The sequence below is a fragment of the Halictus rubicundus genome, chromosome 4 (assembly GCF_050948215.1).
Source record: "Halictus rubicundus isolate RS-2024b chromosome 4, iyHalRubi1_principal, whole genome shotgun sequence".
NCBI classification, from domain to species: domain Eukaryota; kingdom Metazoa; phylum Arthropoda; class Insecta; order Hymenoptera; family Halictidae; genus Halictus; species Halictus rubicundus.
This window is the reverse complement of record NC_135152.1, coordinates 3,453,051-3,478,771: the sequence shown is the minus strand read 5'-3', so window position 1 is coordinate 3,478,771 and position 25,721 is coordinate 3,453,051. Positions and strand designations below refer to the sequence as shown.

At 41.6% G+C, this 25,721-nt stretch overlaps 1 protein-coding gene across 1 annotated transcript in view; it reads left to right on the top strand.

The window, feature by feature from the left end:
* LOC143353224 (uncharacterized) overlaps positions 1-25,318 on the top strand; it is a 43,170-nt gene extending 17,852 nt beyond the window's left edge. The window contains exons 2-7 of the mRNA XM_076786384.1: positions 14,693-14,939; positions 17,522-17,721; positions 18,355-18,558; positions 20,611-20,838; positions 21,837-22,297; positions 22,824-25,318. Coding sequence (XP_076642499.1) covers positions 14,693-14,939; positions 17,522-17,721; positions 18,355-18,558; positions 20,611-20,838; positions 21,837-22,297; positions 22,824-24,572 — 3,089 coding nt within the window. The 3' untranslated portion in view covers positions 24,573-25,318. The remainder of the gene's footprint in view (positions 1-14,692; positions 14,940-17,521; positions 17,722-18,354; positions 18,559-20,610; positions 20,839-21,836; positions 22,298-22,823) is intronic.
* The last annotated feature ends 403 nt before the right edge of the window (positions 25,319-25,721 follow it).

Here is a 25,721-nt window from a genome sequence, read left to right as displayed (position 1 = left end):
GACATTTTCCACTCTCGAAGCCCGGTTCATAGTCGGTTAAAGCCTCGGGGACCCGAGATCATGGTCCAGCCTGTCCGTGACTACCCAATCGAGGTCACGAAAAGTGAATCGAAGAGGTTCGAGTGGAACGGGTTGCGAACGTCTCGGGTCACCGATCGCTAGATAAAACACGGCTAGGTTATGTTACCGGGGTTCAGTCACCTCTGGAAACTGTGCCAGCAACCGATTTTAAAGATCGGCCCTCCTTCTTTGAGATCCGAGAGCTGAGAGTTCGGCTCGCTTAGGTCACCCCTTTGGATTTACGACGGGAAGCGGGATTATGGTTCAAGCTGTAACTGATTGCGAAGCATTGCTTTTTATTTATTGCGTTGGTCAATCTGGTAGGAAATCATTAAGAATGCTGGCAAATATAAATTAGTATAAAGTAGGACGCATATCAAGTATCCTGCTTCAAGAAATCCTTGGCTACGAGTGCACAGCGGATTTTTAATTGCAGGATACAGGAGTTCCATAGGCACTCATTTCTTTTCGTAATAATTTTAACTGAACTGCAAACATTCGAAAAACAGGCACGCAATCAATCAGCATCCAAACGTTTTAGAAACTCTCCTCAATGTAATAGGTTCGCAATAAATTAAATTGTAGAAATGTGAAGTAGCAACGGTTTTTAACGAACTTTCAGTTTTTACAAAAGCACCGAAGCTTGCGCAAATCGCTGTTAGCCTCGGAGCAATCTTAAACACTCCCTGGGAACCAGTTCAGGCGGGTTCACAAGCAACACGACCCACATTCTGGCTTCTCGGTATTCTTCCCGCGAGAATCTCTTGTTTTCCAGCGCGTTATCTTGCGCTCCGCGGTCTCGAATTGCTGGAAATTCGTCCAAACACTCCGGAAACAATCCTGACACCGGACGCTCGCGATACAAAAGTACAATGGCACTGTTCGCAACGGGTTGCGTCGCTAGGTTTTTGTGGTTCGTTCCATTCGGTTCTATCTGTACGTAATAAATTACGTAAAACATCAAATTGCCGGCTGTGAACGCTTGTAAACACGACCATGTTGAATAGAATGGACCTATTATGCGAGTAGATTAAAGCGCGCGGATGGGTCAGATAGCTGTTCGTGTCCGATGCTTTAATTGAGTTGGTGATTACTCTCGGGCATAGATTAAAACAGTTCTAGTGTTGGTTTCTGGTCCGCTGTTCCAATGCTTGCAATTATTTTCTCGTTTGAGCCATTGTTTGCCAACTGGAATATTTTTTCGCAGCGCTCTCGTCAAAATTTGCTTCGACTCGGTACAGAAATCAAATTTCCGAGTGCAGTTAAGAAATAGATTGTTAATGTCTCTAAATTTATAGTTAAGAGATTACAATTTTAACTTGTTTCAAATTTTGTTTCGAATCTCAAAGTCGTTGTTCCCCAACTATTTCTTCCCCCAACGGCCCTCTTTTCAAAGCTTGCTTTCATCCAGCGTATAAATAAGAATTGCAAAGTGCAGCGGTGCCTGTGACTTTTTTAGTTTTAGAAATGTACGTTGCAAGAGAGGAGAATAAAATAAATTGAAACTTGAGATTGTCGCCTATATTTTGTCAGTGCTTCCTGGTGGAAAGTTTCAATTATTTTGTGATTTAGGTGATCGTTTTCCAACTGTTTTTCATAATCTTTTTTAAAGCTTGCTCTTGTCCAGCGCAGAAATAAAAATCGCAAAGTGCAGCGGTGCGTGTCATTTTTTAGCTTTAGAAAGTTAGATGCAAGAAAGTAAAACAAGTAGGAAACCGATATTTTAGTGCTTCCTATATTTTCTCGGTGCTTTCTAGAAGGAAACCACGATGTAAATCGATTGTAATATGTTGTTGTAACAACACGCAAGCGCGAAAATCGAAAATCTACGCGCGCACTTTCGATTTTCTCGGGGCGGGCCGACGGTGCTGTCCTTACCACGCATTGAAGTCTCCGGACTCGCTGCTGTAGACTCGCTTCTAGCGAACTTAGGCTCGCTTTGAAGCAACTGTAATTACAATTGTCACATTCTTATGGTCACAGAAATTTCAGTGTTCGGTGCACTTACGTAAAATACGGTCCCAAATATTTTTCCAATTAATTAAATACGATTACTTCGGATCTGAGTGGCAGATCCAACTTTTGTGCGTCAATTGCAGGAAACAGAGGCCAAATAAAAATTTCTTGTTGTTTTTTAATTCCTTGATTTAGAAAAATTGATGAATCTTAAGGAGTACCTTTAAGAATATGTTTAAAAAATTAATAAATACAGTTGTAATTGGTCCTGATGATGAATGATATTGATTCGAATAAATGGAACGAGAAAAGCTTTGAAAGACAATCGAATTAGAAAATACTCGCAAACTGTTGAGAATGCAGCTCATTGACCCCACATGCACTTTCGTCCAGACAACTGTCCGATGCGTTTATTGCAAATGAAGACCGAGATTAACACCGTGTTTCCCTTCAAGATTCCATCTCCAACCAGGTTAACATTGAACGGAAATCGCAATGATGTAACTCGAGCCGATTGGATCATCGAGTTATTTCAACGCGGGACTCGTTTATATCGCTCGAATATCGAGAATACCTGCTCCTTGAATTGGGTGAAGTCGTGGCACACTGACATTTACAGATCCGAACATTGCGTAACGATATTTCCGTGCACCGTTTTGCATCTATGTTGATAGCGCCGATGTTCTTGTTTATTGTTTTGCCGGCGTCCAGTCTATCCCTGGCGAGTAACGGCGATTACTTGCATAATATCGAGAGTGTAAAAACACGTAGAAAACCACATGCGTGTCCGGTGAGGTTACAGTCGAAGGAGAAAATGTAACAAATTCTCATCGCGGCGCTCGTTCCACTTACCTTTGACCTGGTCAAGAACGAATTTTCTTGAGAATAGAAATGATCTCAGTTTCCGATTAGCCTTACAAAGATAAATCCATAAATATATTCTTGGTATGTTTACAGAGCGATATAAAATATTCACTGCTCCGTAGCTCTAGCATTAAGCAGAGTGGGTGCCCCGAAGATTGCAAGCTCTGTACTTACACACCTCCGTATGCTGTGCCAGAGTCATTCGTGACCCGAGGATAAGCTCGAGCGACCGCCAATATGTAAAATCTTATTCCGATATAAGACATTGTTTATTTTCATCCGAAATACGACGACAGCCGGCCCCGAGCCATCGTCGTATATCGAAAGAAAAGTTACAACGAAATATCGACGTGGGTCTCGCAGGAGTCCGAGGGTTAATAATATTTTATGCAATATTGTTACTACATTACCTTGTAAAGCTAGGCCCATGTAGGGATTTGAGGAGCTTAATAAAAATAAAATGGGGTAGGCAGTTAATTCTGTAAATAGCAAATAAATAAGAGGTAATCTGAGAAAATTCTCCGAGTTAAAAAAAATTGAAAAAGAATCTCGACATTCGTCCTTAAGGAGCTCGAATAGAATGGCCTTTCGCGAATGACAGTGCACGCAGCGAAACTAATTTTAATTTCCTTCGGACCGGCGATTCACGGATGCGGCGTAAATCACGGGCGATAGATCGGGGAATGATCGAACGGTTTCCCGTCGTCCGACAGAAGAAACTCACTTGTCATCTAAGCAGCGGGATTAATTAGCAAAGTCGAACCGGAGAAAGGCGTTTAAGGAACGTCTCGAGCCGTATACATAATAAATTCTGCGGCCGCCTCGCGCGAAGCTTTCGAAACCGCTTCAGAACATTGCTTCACCTTCATTAACCGTAATGGAGCATCGGTGCGCCTCGCTTCTATCGCGATATCGCATGTACGGACGCAGATAATGTCGTAATCATAGCGACCTGGCTAATAAATCGGGCTCTGAATTTTTCTGTCCGATAATCGGCCGGAGAAGACTCGATATTCTGTCTCGGAACGTTACTCGAGCAGCGAGCATTCGCTTGGCCCATTTTCGACACGAGAAAGGATGGAAATTAATTCCCTTATCATCGACTGCAATTTTATTACATTTAACTTTACCGATCAGCTGATCACTTCTGGGTGACACTAATTCCGGACCAGGTTTAGAAATTCGTTTTCATTGCAGCGCGTTCAAATAAATTGAATTCTATTTCATACATTGCAAAAGCGTTAAATTAGCGAAATTTTAGCCTTCTACTCTCGGTTTTATCATTCAGAATTTTTGTTGTTTAGATTCTGAAGAATTTCAGAAAATTTCATTTTTCAGCAATTTGTGTCTACTTGTTTTTTGTACATTATTTTTATTGATTATTGATAGGAATATGGACTAATTGTTTGTGTAAATAACTGTCCCTTTATCATTAATTCCCTTATCATCGACTACCATTTTATTACATTTAATTTTACCGATCAGCTGATCACTTCTGGGTGACACTAATTCCGGACCAGGTTTAGAAATTCGTTTTCATTGCAACGCGTTCAAATAAATTGAATTCTATTTCATACATTGCAAAAGCGTTAAATTAGCGAAATTTTAGCCTTCTACTCTCGGTTTTATCATTCAGAATTTTTGTTGTTTAGATTCTGAAGAATTTCAGAAAATTTCATTTTTCTTTCATTTTCTTTTTATTGATTATTGATAGGAATATGGACTAATTATTTGTGTAAGTAACTGTCCAATCCAAGAAGGCTACACGCGTTGGTAAATTCAGGAATTAACTCCTACGTCTTCGAACGGGATATGGTCTGGGTTAGGGTCGAGTAGCTAGTTAATTGCTGGTGAAAATGCGCCGCGGTAAATTGAGCTCTAGGTCTGGAGTAAATTGATTAACTACTTTGAATCCGGGTTGGGTAACTAATTGAGAGTGGTGCATTTGCCGGCTTTTCACCACTCTCCAATCGACTTCTAGGGTTTGCGAGTCGGGCAACTCTGAGCTGCAATTAACCAGGCAGTAAATAATTAGCCCTTTGCACTCGAAGCAATTTTAATTCGAAAATCAAGACATTTCTTTCAACCTGAAACATTTTCATTCTACGCAATCGTTTTTACATTGTACGCGTGAAATTGAACCGGTTTTCTCATACAACACTTGAATTTTTAGCAATTTATAGAATACAGAGGAATTTAACAAACTGTTTTGAATAATGGCAATTCTTACTGACGCCCCCGAGGTGCCATTCTTCCTAGTGTAATAACACTAACTATATGGAGCACTAAAAGCGACTATTTTACATTACTATATCAAAAATAATAGCAATGTATCCATTCAAATTTTTAGAAATAAATTGGATCTTTAAATTTTTCAATAATCCTAAATTAAAAATATTAGAACATTTTGATGGGGCTAAACCTTCTTAGGGGTGTTAACCCCTTGCCTTACTATTCATTTTGCGGTTACAGTGAGTAGAAATTCTGAACGACGAAGAAAACAAAAAAAGTTAATATTTGTTGTATGCCTATGTTTTCTCTGAAGGCTATATATGTCGACTGCAATAAAATAGAATTTTCTTTCAGTTTAAAGGAAATTAATAACATAAAATTATTAGACTCTGTTTAGAATCTTCATCACCGACTCGACATTGTAGGGCAGGGGTCAATCAAAAAAGCTTGTCCCCCATAAAATGTCTGTACGATGAGCGCCTAACTTGTCCGAGAATGGCGAAGACGTCCTCAACCTCGAACAAAGAACGGTCACGCTGTAACGAGCGATTAGCGTTGTCAGAGCAGTCGGAAACGTTTGATGCTCGTCTCTCGCTCAAACAACTGCAGTTGCAGTCCAATTTCGCGCTCGCTCGGTTCCGTCCCACTGTCATTCTGCTTCCACGACGATGTTAATTATGCATAACGGTCGGCATCGCTCGTCCTTTTGTTCGGTGGACGATTCGGAACGCGAGTACAATTAGACGGGTCCGCGTGCGTCGATCACCGGTGGAGACGGACAAACGACCAGGAGGCACACTAATCCGGGGATTTAACGGTACAAAAATGCTCCGTGCGCTCCTCGCGATGCGACTGCGCCGGCTGCTTCCTGCCTGACTTTTTAAATGGAACTCGACGGTACCAGAATGACTGCCGCTGTCGGACGATCTGATTTCGTAGCCTGGTTTCTGGAAACGTGGGTCAAGAGTTTCATCGCGAACAAGAAGGGAAACAGAGAGAGAGAGAGAGAGAGAGAGAGAGAGAGAGATGCTGAATGGTTGCGCAAAAAATTTCGCAACTGCAGAGGAAGCTGGAATTTCATCTTTGATTACTGAACGTTCCCCCCCAATTGGAGTTCTTTTAACACTTTACCTACCAGACGTGGTGTAGATGCTAATAGTATAAGTCTCCTATTGATGGGATTTTCAATAATTGTTCCGTACCAAAAGGATACCTAAAAATACAAAAAGAAAAGATAAGGTAAACGTTCCACTATCCGGACGCTTAAGGAATGGCTGTACGGAATATCTTTATTTAATGTGCAAAACCACCATTAAATTAAATAAGTTTTGTTTCATTTGGAAGGTAATTCAATGCAACTACTAGACAGCGGATTTTATGCTTTTACGGCAAAAATGAGTAGGTGTAATTTAAAACAGACAAAACATTACAGGAATTTAAATATACTGTTACACTATATTCAACGTATTTAACATATTACGAAAGAAAATTAATTTTTATTTCACTTCAATTTGTTTTGCAGTTCAGATTGGGTTTAGAAATTCATTTTTATTATAAGAATTTTACTGGAGTCTTTCGAATCCGAAAGGATTAAGACAGTATCCCCTATGATACATTTTAAAGTTCTAGTTTTGGATTCATTAATTAATTAAGAATCTCTGGGGTTGATATTTGGCACTTAACGTGTTAAAGAATTTTTTTTCATTTTTGTCCCATTTTTTGAGGAAATCGTTCACTGTGCGACGTCTCGCTCGACGTCCTCCCGTGTCACAACACTAGTTACTGGATTTCGCCAGGTTTGCTCAATGAAACCGCTGGACGGTCGAGACATCGACGCGCGTGGATGTCCGTTTGACGTCTCCGATTCACCGGCTCGGTTGTCCACGTACTAATTATCATTGACGGTGCGTAAAACGGTCAGGCTCGCTCGTCGTCGACGGAGCCTTGACACAGACCGGGCTGGGCCCTGCGGCGCGCTACCTTTGGAGGTTTCAATGGCGTGTCCCGGGGCTGAACTACCTTAACACCATTCATATTAATCTCCCGAGCTGCAGATCCAATCTTCTTGCACTAGGTTACCGTCGGAAACAATTTGAAACCAGTCTGTATAGAGCCGAGCTCTCTCCTTGTCGGTAGTTGACAAAGGATGCAATTTCTGGTTAAGGTGCAGTGGGGTAAATCCGTACACGGGGCAAATCCGCACTGGGCCCTTATTTATTCGAATATACGTTGCATTGTACCAACTGTAAGGTAGAAATCACAATTGCATGAACTGGGTTTGTGGAAACTGCAACAGAGGATAAAAAAAACAATATGAATGTGAGAGATGTCTTGACTAATAATTCGCTAATTCCTAAATCTTCGACGATAATTCCGTTTTTGCCCCACAATATAAGGAAATAAGATTCAATAATTTGTAAACAGGTAGGTGCAGTTTTGCCCCAGTTCCGGGGAAGTCCGCCCTAGCAGCACTGTTTTTAATTTCTTAAGAAAATCATCAGTTTCAGAAGATATTTTGAATCCAAATTAATGCAACTTAAAGAATAAACCATGCGGCAAATAAAAACACTAAGATTATTAGGTTTTAGTGGAATAGATAGAAAATACATCAGTTTAAAGTAAACTTTATAATTTCTGAGTCGGTTTTACCACACTCCACCTTATCTTTGTTCATTGTGTGCCGTTAGGGTCGTGAATCTATCTATGGACTACGAAATTGACACACTTGATGATTTTTCTCTATCCTTAACAAACTACAGGAAGCCCTGCACAGATCAGTAGGATCTGTGGATGCTTTCTTTAAACAATTATGAGATTACTCGCGGTTATTTGTGGGTTTACGATTTCTATTGAAGGACCTATTCCATATCCCTTAACCATAGACTATGAATATTAAAAAAAAACATGAAATGATTGCTGAAATGTGTTGAGGCTAAAAATTTGAAAAAATTACACGAGATAAAGACAATACATACCTATGCATCTTGATTCACTTCTATATGTATACAACATCAACCAATTTCATCTAGAATCCATTACAATCTCTTTCACGCCATACGATTCGCTTTTCAGAGTTATTTTCTTACCGGTCGAACATGTTAAAAATGTTAGCGATGCTGTAGTTGTTCTCCGCAGTGTGGATTAGTAACAGCAGCCATTTTATAGCTAGGAGTCGACTCTGTGCCAGTAAGTAAATTAATTCAACACAAAATGATCACCCAAATAAAAAAGGCTCTTAAGGGCCCGGGATAGTCACGTGACTTTTGAATTAGTAATTTCCATTCACAGACTTAAGATCCGCTTTGGTCTTGATCTGTGACTAAACTTGCCACACTTTTTGCTCTGTATTATCAATATTATGAATTCTGACGCCAGAAACGTGCTTCAAGTTTTTGGCTTTATTTCGCCGAGAATCAAGACAAAATCAATTTGTAGCTGGAGATATTTTCTAGTGCGCGCTGCTCTCGATTTCATCCAGAAAACTCATCCAATGCCATAAAATGTCTGCATAATCTCGGCAGCTGCTGACCAGCACGCACTAGATTGAACCCTCCTCTTTCGAATGAGTCCTTTACCAGCGACAAAATATTCTTATATAAGGACGAAAACTTGAGGCACGTAAAACCATTTTTTGACGGTAATGTAGTCACTCTACCTTATCTCGAATCTATGAAGACCGGGCACTTAATGTCGACAGGGAAATCTTGGTGGGCGAATCTCTTCGAAAAACACGGCGCAAATCGTGATAGTAATCGGACAGTCCTGATTTCCGATCCTCTGATTTCCCTTTTCCTGCAGCTTCTCCCTGGCTTCCGTAGAGGAGGACCGTTTTTGCGAGATCGGTCGGATCGTCTCGGCCACGCGACGGACAAAAACCGACGGAACTCGAACCGCTCTCGTCGGATCCAACTGGCCATTAACGGACGCGCGCGGCGACTTCTGGCTTTCTTTTTCCAAATTTCACTCGAGACCAGGACTGGTCTGGTCGGTTCATCCGCGAAACAGCTCGTCCGCTTACCGTTCTATCGCCGGACGATTATGCCGCCTCCACTCGTTTCCCGATCTCTAACAAGATAATTGACGAGGCCAACAAAAACGGTTTCTCTTTCTTATCGCGAGCCGCGATTGCGCAGACTTTCTTCGGCCGATTTTCCTGGACGCTTTGTCCTGCGATCCTGTACATCTCTTTGATCATGCTGGAATCGGTAGAGTCACGATCAACAGGAGCGGGAATCATTGTTCAACTTCCCTGTAGGATATAGCCTTGTTCGAGAATTGTGTCAGTTTTATATTATACGTTCAAGAATGATCATTTTACATCTTTACATCTGAGTTCCTCGCTTTAAAACTTCAAGTTTTTGCATTTTCTCGTCAAGATGTACAGAATTATACAAGAAAAAGTTACAGATTTCTGGGTTGCCAAGGTGAAGTTTAACCGGTTTAGTCAAGGTTTATTTTACTACAATATTAGGATCGTTTAGTCGAGATTTATTTATTACAGTATTACGGTCGTTCGTGACATTAAACCACAAAAATGTACTTTAGTTTCATTAGGCGATGTCTAAGGTGATAAAATGAATCTAGGGGTTGGTCAATGGCACACATTGTACAGAAGCAAAGGTAAAATGAATCTAGAAGCAGGTGAATGGTACAGATTGTACACAGCAAAGATAAAATGAGTCTAGAGGCTGGTAAATGGTGCACATAGTACACAAGCAAAGGTGACACGAATCTAGAGGATAATGAATGGTACACGTTAAACTACACTGTCAAGCATTAAATCATTCTAAATGAACATGGTCTGAACAATTTCCAGGATGTCCAACGTGACCGTTCTCCACTTCTGTATTCATTTCCTAAGAGCCCATCGCGAAAGAAGCGGTCCCTTTCGCGAGAGTCCGAAAGAAATGGCCAGAGAAAGGAAAGTAAAGTGGCACGCGATCGTCCCGATTTTCCCGATCGCGTCCGATCGACTGGTCCCAATTAGGGGCAGCGTTCGTTGTTCAAACGATGGAATACACCTCCTCGAGTTTCCCTCCGTTCTCGCCTGAGAACTCGTTCCCCCTGCGCGGCAGGCATTCTTGCAGATAACGCGATATTCCCTGACCCATCAAGTTTTCTTTCCGGCGGACGAATCTGGGTCGTAAGTTCAGGAGACGCGACTCTTCGACCCGCAAACCCGTCGCCGAACGGTGCTGGCGATTTTCCACGAGAACGCCTGTATACTGGGGAATCGGGATCGTCTCTACCGATTTTCTCGGCAAAGCGAACAGAATGTCAAATGTAATCCATAGAATTGATCACGAGTGGATCTGCAAAATAAAGATTTTCTGTATCTGTTTCTGTTTCTATTTCTATAACTGTCATCGTGCTAACCGAAGCCACGAAGGTCCATCAAACCCAAGATCACAGGGTCAAAGCCTCATAACGTCAAGTCATGAATGAAGATGAAGATTTTAGTCACGGTCCATTAAATCGTCCATTAATAAATTCTCAATCTATCAAATCTATTATTAAGCGCTTTCAACCGGGAATAAAATTTTCCATTTTGCCATCACCGACCGATTCAGTCGCCGGAGAAAATGTAGACATTGAACAGACACATCAATTTTCTAATCGCTATAACTCATGAGCCAAGGGTTAACCGCGGTTGCTTCGCAAGCCCGACGACACGTGCCCTGAGCGATCATGCGACTCATCGTCCGATTTTCTATCGCCGAGTCCGACGACTCGTTCGATCAGAGTATCGATCCCCTAACTTTCCCTTCTCACGACTATCCGTTGTCTGCTCGCAGCTCGAGATCGCCTGATTCTAAACCGAACGGGTTTTCGATCGTTGTCCCCGATACCCGAACGGGAACCACAGGGATCGTTTCGATGGTTGAGTTTCTGGTCCACGGTCGCTCTGTGTTTCGTCGCGATACCGTGAGAAACTGTAGGCCAGCAGATTTGCTCAAGTTGGATAGTTCCAACAGCGCCGCACCGCACAGTGGGCAATTTGGACAAAATCGGATTCAAAATCACGGAACTTTCGATAGGAATGAGATAGAGCGATGAAATCTTTTTTAAATGAAAGCTGCAACTTTGTAGAATATGGGAAAAATAGAGAGATTGTGGTACGAACGTTTTTTAACCTCGAGAACATTCGTTAAACGCGCACAAATTCAAGAAAATTTTAGTTTTTCCAATACCACGCGCGGAAAAAATTTTTTTTTAACATGCTATACATCATTTCCCATAGATTTTTTCACGCTGATTTCAAATCTGGTCTCAAAATTTGTCTACGACCTCAGGATTTTGCAAAAAATAGATTTTTGTGACAAAAACTAATGAAGTCATTTTTTCGTTGAAATGATTGGATGGTAATAATCTCTCTATTTTTCCCATATTTTACAAAGGTTCAGCTTTAATTTAAAAAAAATTTCATCGCTCTATCTCATTTCTATCGAAAGTTCTTTGACTTTGAATCCGATTTTGTCCAAATTGCCCACTGTGCGCCGCACAGTGCGGACAAGTCGGCACATCTCGCTACATTTTTATTTGACGATGCACGAAAATTTCCTTTGGCCGAACTCTTTATTAGCAGGAAATGCATATTATTATTCATTTAAAAATCATTTAACAATTTTTTTTATGCATAAAAATAATTTCTTTCTTTTCAACTTATTAACTTTATCGTTAAATTTAACTTTTTGTGACTAATTACCATTGCATATGCATTAGTAACCAAATTTAGATTTTTGTAAAAAAATTTGGCCATGGCGGCACTCTTTAAAGTGCCAAAAATCGAAAAATGTTATATTAACTGTAAATGAGTGTGCAATAATAATTCTGTGTAATGGAAAGTTCTGACCAAGGAATATGCATTCTTTATACATTTAATAAAGTAGATTTATTTTTTGTACAAATTTTCAACGGTGGTTTTATTTGTTAATTGCATATAAAACTTCAAATTAACATAAAACAAAAACGGCAAAACATGTCCTGAGATTTATGCATATTCGGATACATTACTTATTAAAGTTTAAGAATTTCATAGTTTTGTCTGCCACGTTTTGCGACTCTCAATTTTATAAACTTTTTAAGAAGTGTCCATACTTTTCCTTTAGGATCAATCGTGGAAAATTTATTATTTTCTTGTTAAATGTATTAGTTATATTGTTAAATTTCATTTTCTGTAAATAATTAACAATACGTATACATTTGTAAACAAATTTGGTTGTATAAAATTTTGCCATTCGTTCGCCACAGTTACAGTGGGGAATTTACTGGGAAAGTTCAATATTCGTGTATATCACGATATGAAATACATTTCTTTTGCAAAACATGCGTATTAGGATGGAAATTGTTAATAATAATCATATAATAACCATTTTTATGCATAATACAATCTTGCAATAATTATATATCAATCATTTTTATGTATTTTTAATTTGTTTTTAATGTATGTTTTTTAACTATTGAAAAAGTAATAAGAATGTAAGGATAGATCGAAATGTGCAAGATCACGGGAGTCAATGATTTTGAGTCGCAATCAAAGTACTGAGAATGATTCGGATAGCGAAGCAGCAGCAGCATGCTCGGATAGCATTTTGTTGAGTTTATTCATTTTATTCACTAGTATTATAATTTGTTTAAGTTTATTATTGTTAATTTTACATTTCCTCAATTTCCTCTATATATGCATTAATAACCGAACTACGAGAAGTGCCGAAAACGGGCGATTTGCCCGCACTGTGCGCCGGGGCCAGGAAAATGGTCTCGCGTTCCAGGAGATTGTTATTCAGGCGTTATGCTAATGACAGCGCAACGAGCCGAGGATACCGTTACCAAAGGTTCGCACGAATCAATCTGGTCCGCCAGGCGTGCTGCCACGGATTCGTAAATTTGGTAGTGGAAAAATTGACGGAAAGGGGATAGCCGGTGGTTGGCCCTTCGGGGCCATTTGGAGCAATCATGGCCCCGAATTGGAGCGCTCTAAAAAATTGAACCCTCTGTTTAGAGAATGCTTTAGAATTTTCTTGTACTGTATGCATGAAGGTACTTTAAGAAATTAGTACGGAATATTTAGAAATATCCTAGTGTGAACATTTTTTGGGAAAAGAGTGCGCCATTGTCGGTGTTGGGAGCAGAGAAAAATTCGGATCACTCTATTTAGAAGATGCTTTTGAATTTTGTGAAATTGTAACTACACACTTGAAAGTATCTCAGAAAATTTTCGTAGAATATTTAGGTATACCTCAATGTAATATTTTATAGTTTGAGAAAATAGTGGGCTATTGTCAGTGTTGAGAGTATAGAAAAATTTGCAACCCCTATTTAGGGAATGCTTTCGAATTTTGTGAAATTGTAACTACACACTTGAAAGTATCTCAGAAAATTTTCGTAGAATATTTAGGTATACCTCAATGTAATATTTTATAGTTTGAGAAAATAGTCTGCTATTGTCAGTGTTGAGAGTAGAGAAAAATTTGATACCCCCCTTCAGAATGCTTTCGAATTTTGTGAAATTGTAACTACACATTTGAAAGTATCTCAGAAAATTTGTCTAGAATATTTAGGTATACCTCAATTTAATATTTTATAGTTTGATAAAATAGCGTGCTATTGCCAGTGTTGAGAGTAGAGAAAAATTTGCAACCCGAATATTGTGAACCTGTAACCACACACTTGAAAGTATTTAAGTAATTTTCATAGAATATTTAGGTATACCTGAATGTAGTATTTTATAGTTTGAAAAATCAGTGTGTCACTGCTGCATTCGGTATAGACAAGGCTTCTACCCTCCACTTAGAGGTTGCTCACAAATTAACCGATTGTTTCCGCTCCGTCTCTAACTATACCTGCGTCCTACTACATTCGCCTAAATCGGGAAACCTGTCTTTGGACAAGCGGCTGACATTTCCCGAGCACTGTTTGCTCTCAGCCAGAGGGTCCACTTGACACAAATCTAAAGAGGAGAAAGAGTTTGGTTACCGTTCGTCACACGAGACCGAGAATTCTTCTTTTTTATGATGTATTGCTGTGTCAATCCAGTGACACATTATTTCCGTAATTTATGTATTTTCTGTGGTAATGCGCGTTGGTTTATGCCGCATCATAAATAATCGTTGCAAGCGTCACGCGAGACGCGAAATGTGCTAACCCGTTCCAATGCGGGCCCGCGTATACGCTCTTTGCAGTTTATTGATAACTTATGCTATTCCCATCGGTGTACCGATAGAATGACTCCCGCATGTTGATTATGATCGACTGTACTGTGGTTTCTATCGCGCATGCGAGTCGAATGGTAAGAATACGCTGTTGAGTTTACCTCGAGGCGTTAATGACAGTAATAATTCTCTCTTTCAATAATTAAGTTTACAATCTTGGATATTACCGTGATAGCTTGTTTATTATTAGACTGTGAGAAACATTTCCTACCTTAATTGCCACAAACATGTGCTAAATTTATTAATTGACATATCTTTCTGCTCTTTCGAATGTTTTATAATTAATTAGGATTTCATGTTCACTTCCGCTCGGTTTGGAGAGTGCTTCGTCGTTATTGTTAAATGAACTGAAATGATCAATTTTTCAGGAGATCCCGCGGTGGCGCAGGAGTGGCCGACGCCTTTGGACGAATCGGCGGACGAGAAGAACGATGCAGAAATTTTACGCGCGGTCGTCGAATCGATGAAGGAGTGGACGTTGCACAAGAGATTGAGTCACAGAACGAAGAGGGACGTCTCGAAGGTTTGCTACGAGGATGTCGGCTGTTTCGAGGACACCGGGCCCTTCAGCTACTTGGAGATGCTGCCATCGCCACCTAAAGATGTCGGCACTAGGTACCTAAGCACAATTTAACACTCCTAAAGCAATACATCCAAACCAGAGCTGCTCAACATGCCCATTAGCGGGCCTGGGCGCACAGTGGTGCCAAACGGCCAAAAAGCGGCAAAAAATCTGTAAAAACGAAACTATCCAACGAATTTGTTTGAAAATTTGTGGAGAGATTGCCACAGGTACAACGCTTATTTGGCAAAAAAATTTTTGTAAAAAGTTGTTAACATTAAGTAATATAGGCTAATCGAAAATCTCTGTTTTCTGCCCATTTTTTATTTATGGAAGCATACAACAAATACTTTAATAGATTTTGGTCTGGAACTAATCGTTTTGGCAAGGTGTAATGTTGATCTAACTTTGTGCAAAAAATCATGAGACCCTTCGAGACCCTTTCGCCGCAATTTAAGTTTAAATATCAACTTTCAGAATTTCCAAGAGTGAATCGTGCGGAAGTTACGATTATTTGATGTTCGAGGTGAAATTAATTTAAACAATTAATTCTAACTAACTATTTCACTTTTTCCTTCATCATAAATCATATATCCCTAAAAAATTTCACCTGAAACATCAAATAATCGTGACATACGCGCGATTCATTCTTGGAAATTCCGAAAGTTGATATTTAAACTTAAATTGCGGGGAAAGCATCTCGAAGTATCTCATGAAATTTTGCACAAAGCTAGATCAATATTATAACTTGCCAAAACGATTAGTTCCACATCGAAGCTATTCAAAGGATTTTTTGTATCCCTCCATAAATAAAAAATGGGCGTAACGCAAAGGGGCTTCAGGTTAGTCCATATTACTTAATGTTAAACAACTTTTTTTGGAAAATTTTTTTTTGCCAGTTAATAGTTGAAGCCATTTGCAATAACCCATATGATTTGTAGACCCCTAAGTATTCAATTATAGGCGGAGTAATTACATAACTATCGCACTGAAAACTGATGAATTCCCAGAAGCGAAGAAATGGTTATTTACCATGCGTATATCTCCGTAAAAAAATTTTTTTCAAAAATCTGACTTTGGCACATCATGCACGTACTATTAGGCTATACAAAAATAATTTTTTTCTTATAAAAATCTAAAATTTATAAAATGGATTTTTTGCCGCCTTGGCACCACTGTGGTGTGCCCGCCGATGCCCGTGGGCTACGGGCAAAACTACGAGCAACTGACCTAGCGGAGTGGGGCAGGCACTAGCTGGCCACGTAACTGTGACAATGCGTGTGACAAATACTGTCCTTGCCTCACAAGAAGTCTCGCGGCACGTCACAGACGCAAAGCGCATCCTTCGCTCGCTCCGCCTATCCCCACCATTGATGCTCCCCCGTAGTCCCGTTTAGGCTTTGACGTCACACGCTACACCTTAAGGGGGCCGGCATGGTTTGAGATCCATATACGTACGCAAGGGTCAAAATCTATACAAACTGCCGCTTCAATATTGCAATGAGCAGTTTAGAAGTGGTCAATTGTGTTTCCTGAAAGTCCAATCTACGTCCGTATGGAGCCCAAATTGCAAATTTCTACCTCATCGTGGAGTAATTTCTAATATTCGGCAGAAAATTCGAATTCTGAAGCAAGTATGACGTCACAAGATGGCTGCCGCTGAGAGATTCTCTTAATTTCAAGAGATTTAGTGTTCGTATCGAAAAAAAGGCTCTATACAGACGTAGCAAAGACATGTACAAACACGGTGGTATGCATTTTTAATTGATTACTTACTTATTTAAGACGTAAAATGTCTAGAAAAAAAGGCATAGCATAACATAGCGTGACAGTCAAGGCCAAATGCCTGCCGGCCCCCTTAAGGGGGCCGGCATGGTTTGAGATCCATATACGTACGCAAGGGTCAAAATCTATACAAACTGCCGCTTCAATATTGCAATGAGCAGTTTAGAAGTGGTCAATTGTGTTTCCTGAAAGTCCAATCTACGTCTGTATGGAGCCCAAATTGCGAATTTCTACCTCATCGTGGAGTAATTTCTAATATTCGGCAGAAAATTCGAATTCTAAAGCAAGTATGACGTCACAAGATGGCTGCCGCTGAGAGATTCTCTTAATTTCAAGAGATTTAGTGTTCGTATCGAAAAAAAGGCTCTATACAGACGTAGCAAAGACATGTACAAACACGGTGGTATGCATTTTTAATTGATTACTTACTTATTTAAGACGTAAAATGTCTAGAAAAAAGGCACAGTGTAACATAGCGTGACTATATCCCCCTTAATATTTCGCTAGAGGCGTGTCCCTTCCACTCTGACCAATCAGCTTCGCGTTCATTCTCGGGACGTCTTGTGAGTCACGCACAGTACACGCAGCCATTCCCACAGGGGGCGTGGCTTCGTGCCCGCCGTTCTGTGTATGCCCAGGGCAAGAAAATCGCTGCCCGTACGGGCAGACGCTGGACAGCTCTGATATAAACGATACGATAATTTTCAAGATCATATTGCGCAATGCCTTTGGAAATAAGCTTGTAACATTTTATTTCGGCATAGTTTCTGAAGATTGCGTAAATGTTCATAGACCACGTAAGAGGTACAATTAATCATGATACAATTAACGCCGTGAATGGATGGATTAGGTTTCTAGTGTACGGAAGCAGGAAAGCGAGATCGATTCCGATGGAGGTTCCTGCTGACGACATAAACGACAACGCGCACCGTGCCATAGATCCGGATCTACCTACTAAAGTGATCGTTCACGGGTTCGGATCCAGTTGCGATCATGTTTGGGTGTACGAGATGAGGTCCGCGCTAATGACCGTGCACGAATGCAACATAGGTTCGTATTTAATGGAACCACTAAATTTCTACTAATAACCAACTTTTTATTAATGATTTTTATTCTAGAAAATTTTAGAATAACTGTTTTTTTGGTCCCTGCTTTCTAAAAGCATTAACACTTTAATAGCCGCACGTCTACGCAGTCAAACGTCGCAAAAAACTTTATTAAATTCACGAAATAATTCAACATGTGCGAACATACACATGAGACAAAAAACAACAAATTTAATATTTGTCCTTTGTGTGATAATTATTAATCACACGCATGTGTGAGCGGACAATAACAGTTCCGGCTATCACACACATGTTGTGTGAGCGGCCATTAAAGTGTTAAAGTGCCTCATAATTTCTCAGACCGCGGATCTTTGTGCAAAAGTGTCATCCTTCGATGATGACAATAAAATGATGAAACTAATTTATAGACGTACTTAAATTCTTTCGATCCTCGCACCCTTTGAAATTTCACTCGCTTCTATCATCAGCCCATAAAATCCGTAGTCCGGAGATGCTAAACGTCGAACGGGAAGCACTTTCAAGCAAATAAATAAATGGCTAGCTCACGAACCCATCGTCTCCCATTACCGTCGCACGAATTTCCCCGTCATTAACGCTATACCACGTCCGTTTCCAGTGTGCGTCGACTGGGGTCCAGGAAGCGCAGTTCCTAACTACGTACGAGCAGCTGCCAACACTCGGCTGGTTGGCAGACAGCTAGCGAAACTAATTAGAAGCCTGAACGTGCCTTTGGAGAAGGTCCATCTGATCGGATTCAGTCTCGGGGCCCACGTGGCTGGGTTCGCTGGTGCCGAGTTGGGAAACGTGTCGAGGATCACAGGTAACGCATTCGCACGTGTACCATTAACACAGAATTTCTCCTGCGATAAATCTTCCAGAAATCGGCAGCTGTTGCAATCGAGCTGCCCAAAAACGAATAATTGCCGTATCGAAAATACGCGAATCATTTTTATTCCGTTTTCGCAACACTGCCGTGCTAATGGCAGATTGCGAAACGAAAATTTTCCTGGATTTGTCACCGCGAAAGTTGTCGCCGATTTGCCAGAAAAATTTCGCGATTTTTTGGCTGGCATAATTATGCACTTCAGCAAAATTGTGTCGAGTTACACAGTTAGGTTTGCTAACTCGCGTGAAATGATTGCACTGAAATTGCGAAACCGACGACGGTTGCAATCTTGTTGTCCTTCAAAGTAAAAGGCAAGTCGATTCGATTTCGTCTCCGAGCAAATGAAATTTCTAATGAAGTATCGAGCAATCCTGCGGCGGTAACGACGCCGACGGTCGTGGTTAATCGCCTGTGCAGAAATGCTAGCTTATCGATCCCGCGGTGTTTTAATTATTCAAATGGAGCGAGACGATCGAAAGGCAGGGAATTACTTGCAGATCGTGGGCGCTGCGATTGGTCTCTCTTTCTCTGTTCCCCTCTCCGAGACGTTCACTGGGAATTGTAACGAGGACTCCTACAAAGCGACGCGAATCCGCTGCATTTTCTTTGCCGGTCACGCGTGGACGATTTTACCTATCTTCCGAGTCCTCTTTTCTTTTTTTTTTCTTCACCGTGAGAACACGCAGAGCTTATCTTCCATTTCCGGCGCTATTTGGAATTCCTCTTGAGTCGTTCGACCATTTTTCGTCTCGTTCGTGCGAATGAACAAGATCCAAGCGATCGTGATTATCCGTGAAGGTACGTTTGAGAGAAATTGCACAGTGTCCCCCCAAAAATGCGTACACATTTTCAACCGGAAAGTTGCGAATGTACTCGTTCATGTGTAAAATAGGTTAAACTCGAAAGTAGTGAAAATTAAATCGAATTAAATATTAAATTATCAGCTGTGCATTCGTAATTTGATCCTGGAATTGGCACATTAACCTTGCATTCGTATGGAGATTGTTAACCATCTCTTAAATATTTTTCTTCGAGCTCTATCCGAGTGACTCTGCAATTAACAACGAATATGAGCATCTATCTCGATAGGAAAAATTGTGCTAACGAAAATGTTAGCGCAATGAACAACAAACAAAGAATTGTCACGGTTGTGAACAGTGAGTCAATACCGAGAGGAATTTTAAAATATGTTTCACCCCGCGTCTGTCCCAGATTGAAATAAGTAGAATCGGTGTGCAATGATCAGACGCGTTAATTTGTGGTTTTATGTATATCTAATGTGCAACCAGGAAAATTCTTCGATGCAGCCCAGTTTTAATCGGTGTCGCGATTTCACATACGACATTACTATAATTGTATTGATAGGCTGTACGTCGACGTGCTGGAGCTATCTTGCTATTGGCAATAAAATTGTGCAAGCGACCGGTGGCTCGGAAACTTGTACTTTTTTCGTTGCCACGGTCCGTTGGTCTACGAGCGTACGTTCCCGTGATCGACAACGAGCTATTTTCACTGACTAGGTTTCCACAGGTCGTCGCATTCGTGAATGGCTGCTGGAAAGAAAAAGAAAAGTGAGCGCGGGTGTCCAGTTCGCCTTGGCAAATTTCAATTTTTAACTGGCGCTCGAACATTCCCTTTTGCTGCCGGCCAAAGTTGTCCTAAATTCGGACTGATTCGAACGTTCACTGAAAGCGCACTGACGGTGACACGAAACGAACAGAACAGCAAAAACCGGTAGAAAATGCAATTCGACGTTAAGAACGATCCCCTGCAGAATTTAATTATTTCACTCTTGTACAAATAACGTTCTGTTCGTTCATAAATAATTCTCGATATATGTCGACAACAGCCGTGTTATGTTTACACTCCTATACCCCGCGGTAGTGGGGATAATTCCGCAACGCTTACCATCCAGGCGTTGGCGACATATATAGAGAAATCACTGTAATCTCTGACCAATGCGCATAATTGATATTAATTTTGCAGGACTGGATCCCGCAGGGCCCCTCTTCGAGTCCCAAGATCCCAGAGCCAGGCTCGACGAAACGGACGCGAATTTCGTCGACGTGATACACAGCAATGGCGAACAATTGTTATTAGGTGGTCTAGGCTCGTGGCAGCCAATGGGCGACGTGGATTTCTATCCTAACGGCGGAAGAATGCAGACTGGATGCTCTAATCTGTTTTTAGGGGCCGTGTCCGACATCATCTGGTGTAAGTACTTGCGTTACGGGTTGTTGCTTGAACCCATGTTACTTCCTGGTAGAAAGTTTTTGTAATTTGTCGACACAGTAGCGGAAAATATAATACTTGTCTGTAAAGTGATTCTGTTTGGATTGCATTAACCAGTTAGCTGTTGCGACCTCTTTGAAAAGTGTGCACCTAAGTTGCGTCGCAAAAATTAACCGCTGCTTGAATTATAGCTGTTTTGACGAGTATACTCGTCATGACACAAAATATTGCCATTTCTTCATGACGATTATACTCGTCGAACACAGTTAACTGGTTAATAACGCACTGACCTGCCGACCGCTACGCAATTTCATCCAGCTTCGGAATCGATTCACTGGTAAATTATTGCTACAATGGAACTAACGCTTCTCCGATTAAATCTACTGGAATCAGTGTATTTTTGAGAATCATTATCAGGGGATTCGTCCCACGGTTATCGTTCATTTGCGAGGTAAAAGGTTCCACATTCGAAGGATTAGAAAGCCCGCCACAAGATTTTCACGCGTGGGATAACGTTACCTTGTCCGCAACGTGGATCGAATTCTTTGTCCGAAAGAAAGCGGGTCAACGGTGTCCTGCGAGCAGCGTGATCCAAAGATCTAAGCTTGAGAAACAAATCAAGTCTCATACATGCAGAATTTTAGGGAAAACGGCGAACCTAGCATGAGTGAGACTGAAATCCTGCAAGCTCAACATTCGCCGCTATCTTGATATCGACCACGAAATCCTGTGTCCTATTATCTCGGTTATGGGACTGCGGATCTTGCTCATTTATGGCAGAAATGGTTTAGTCGAATATAAAACTGTAGAAGCACTAGAAGAATGATGTTATTCTTGATCGATTAAAATTGTACAAAAAGGAAATGCACTTCCATTTAACTTCTGTTTCTTTACGATTGACTTGGACAATTTTTATTTTGCGTAAAGATCCGCAGACTATTGATGATAATTTATCTAATTATTGTTTCTCCTGTTTGCAGCAAGCGCAGTAGAAGGCAGATCCCTGTGCAATCACAGAAGAGCCTACAAACTGTTCACCGACTCGGTCAGTCCAAAATGTCGATTCCCAGCGTTCCCCTGCGAGAGAGGCTACGATGGTCTGATCAAAGGAGACTGTTTCCCCTGCGGGATGAACGGGGCAGGCAGACCCTGCGGAGATATGGGTTATTACAGTGACGAATCTCCTGCTAGAGGACAGCTTTACCTTGTCACCAGAGAGGAGGAACCGTTCTGCGCGCATCAGTACCAGGTCAAGGTCTATAACAGCCATAGCGAACGACCGACCAGGTCCTACGGGAAGCTGCAGATCACTCTGGTCGGTGATGGATCCTTCAACGACTCCTTCGCCATGACGAAGAAGGACGAGGAGCTCGTGGTGGGCTCCACTCTGCAGAAGATCATCGTGCCACACCCTGCTATTTCGAGCCTGGAAGCTATCGAAGTAAGAAGCACACAATCTACTTAGTTATTGATCATTGGCAATTTTTATAATTCTCTCTTGAGCTACTAGAGGATTTGGCTGTTCGTTGCAAATTGGAGAAGCTCCGAGGGGTGTTCTAGTTTCCGATGTGGCTTCTGCATGAATTTTTACACAATTTTTTCCGGAAGAACTGCCGAACCCTTTGCATTTGAATTTCGCACACATATTCATTGGTTTTTGAAGTGTACGAGTGATTCTTTAAAATTGAAAATAATCAAAATTGCACGAGCTGTATATTTTTTTATAGAGCATGTTTTTAAGTTGTTTACTAGTCAATGTATAGTTATGGTCCGAACCAAAAGAAATTGAAAATCTCGATTATTTATAAAATGGCGGCAAGAAGAATCGACTTTTCGAAGATGATAAACCAGAATATCCCCTTCATCTTCTTCAGTCAGTGTTAGGTAGAATTATCTAGTATTAAGGGGTTGGATTTCGGGTGTCCTCACCACTCGACCGCTTAACATGTCTTGCATCCACTTTCCAGATCAAGTACACCGCCTACAGCGGCTGGATCTCCTCCGGCCTGGTGTCCTGGAGCATCGACAAGGTAGCCATAATCGACAGCTTCGGAAAGTCCCTCTCCATCTGCAGGAAAGGCCTGAGCCTAGAATCAGGGAAGCCGGTGTACCTTCCTTTGTTCTCCGGCGAGTGCAACGTCCCATCGGAATCGGAGAACGGTACGTCCGCGATGCTGGATCGCCTACTTCAAGAGAAACAAGCCGGTGGGATCGGTCCCTTCACCAAGGAGCAGAACTACGAGTCCGTGGAGTCACTCTCGAAAGAGAGAACGTCCTCTTCGTCGTCGTCCAAAGGCCTGGGACCGTTCACTAAAGAGCAAAACCTCCGAATAGTCGAGAGACAGGAGAGTTTCAAGCCCAACAGCTTCGAGGACCCTGCGAGCCGTCGCAGCGCGAATCCTTGGAACATCGCGGACATATCCAGCGACGGAGACTCTAACTCCTTGGAGAACTCGGACTCCGAGAGGGGAAGGGGGTTCTCAGGGCTGAACCTCTTCCAGAAGACTCCGGCCGCCGACACCCCGGCGGACGCGACAACGGAATTCTTGCCGGAAATTCGTGAGCCCGTTCTGAGGGTGAGCAAGAAGGAGACTGGGAGGTCCCTGAAGCTGCCGGAGATCACTGAGCCGATCCTCAGGCCGAGATCCGCGAGGCAGAACACCAGGAACGAGGTGCATCCCAGGGAGCAGCAAAAAGATGAAATCCAGGAGACTTCGTCGACAACGAGGTCCTTCACGGTGCAATTTTTACCCGAGAAGATAGCGGGCATATTGGCGCGAGCCGAGAGGTACGCTAGACAGACTTTGCTGCCTCTGATCTCCCAGTACACTCCCAGCTTCGTGACCGGGTCTCGTTACGAGGAGCCAAAGTACTTCCCTCTTGAAGAAATTACTTCAGACGAGAGCAAAGAGTCTGGGGAGTTCAAGTTCGACCTGGACAACGAAGGTACCAAGGTAGAGCCTGTCTCAGAGTCGGTCTCAGTCCTGACGAACGCGGAATCTCCTAACAGTACATCGATAGAAGTCCCAGCACAGGTAGAAGCTGTCTATCCTGAACTGCTGAGGTCGAATAAGACGGATTCTGAGACCGCGAGCACTGACGATAGCCTGAGAACCGATTGGGTGCCGATAAGTCCATCTTCGAGTCTGAATACAGTCTCGGTTCAATCTCGCAGGGAATTCAACACGTCCAGGTCCTTGAGCTGGGAGAACAGCAGCTGGTCCGTCGGCTTCGTTAATAGTTCTGAGGATGATAGCTTGAAGTCTGAGGACGACTGGGTGCCCATCACCACTGCCAAGAACGAAGTCAGAGGCCCTACTGAGAGTCCCAGCAACGCTACCAACGAGATTCCTTTGACTACTATCGACTCTGATAACTCGGAAACCCCCCAGCTTCCTGAGATCGTCAGTGAGTCTGCAAATAAATTAAACGAGACCGAGAAGAAGTATATTCCGCTGACCGAACCGGAAGTCAAGGAGTTTGCCACGAACTCCGATAATTTAACGGAGCCCCGTTCGACTCCTTTGTCGCAGTCGAATATTCAGAGGATCCCAAGGCCACAGGAGCCTAGGGCAGAGATCAGAACTACTACTAGAAGGAACATGGTGTTTCCCTACGCGTACGAGAGGAAGAAGGACCCTAGGACTAGGTACATACCTTTGATCCCTGAAGAGGACCTCGGAAGACCTCGTTACACTGTTGAGAGGGAGCGTTGAGGCTTTTGATTTTTAATTTGTGGAATTGTTTGTTGAGTATTGTTGCTGCGAATTGGAACCTCGTTGGTCAGATCGAGCCAAGCTGCTAAACTGACGTGTTGGTGATTTTTGTTCGGTTGGCCCTCGGAAGATGGAGGTTTGGAAAATCTTGTGGGGCTGGGTTCATCCAAATTCTTATTTATAAATTGTTCATTCGCATCCAAAATTAAGCTTCATGAAAATCAATTACAATTGAAGAAACTGAGAAGAAAGATGAAGTCTTGAAAGAGCTAGGATGAAATGGACCCAGGGCACCGTCTTCTGAGGGTTAATTTTTATTTTCCAGAGTTTCACATTGTACTCTCTAATACCACTGGATACAATGTTCGTTATGTTCGAAAGTTCGCAAAAGTTTTTGAGTTCGAAAAGTCACCACTGACAGTATCCTAAAAATTTGTTTAATTAAACAATCGAGCGCTGATGATCCTGAAGTTTGCATCCGGTTAATTGTGCTCCGTGTTGGTGTTTGTCATAACGTTAAATAGTTGTTAGAGTGACGTATATCGTTAAGGATATTGAACAGCTTAATCGAAGATGGATGTTTGGTAAAAATTGGAGCCTTAACTTTATTTTGTATATAGGAATTTTTTTACAATATATATATATATATTTATAATATATAATATAATATATAGCTTCGCTGAAATCTTTCTTTTCTCGTTCGTTATATTAATTCTTAGCAATTAGAATTGTTATTATCCTCAGTACCGTTGTCGTCGTCATCGTCGTCTGTACACCCCCCTAATCGTGTTTCCTCCCTTTTTATTTTTCCCTTTTATTTATATCGAACGGACGATCGTAAAAGCGAAATCTATTCTTGTTCCTCTGTATATAGAACGACGCCCGAGAATATCTTGGAAAAAACGGTTTCGCTGAAACAGTATTGTAGTTTTTTTCGTTCGTTTCCACCCTCGTTCGCATAATAAATATGTACAGCTAGGTGTGGCTGTTTGCGGGCCACGCGGACACGGTAGTCCCAACAAAGAATTGGAAGAGACGATTTAAGTGGATTCTCTAAATGTGTACCTATTCATATACCTATTTTTACTTAAAATAAATAACCCTCTTTAAGAAGAAAAATGCGTCTTCCCGGTCTCACGAGTCCGATGC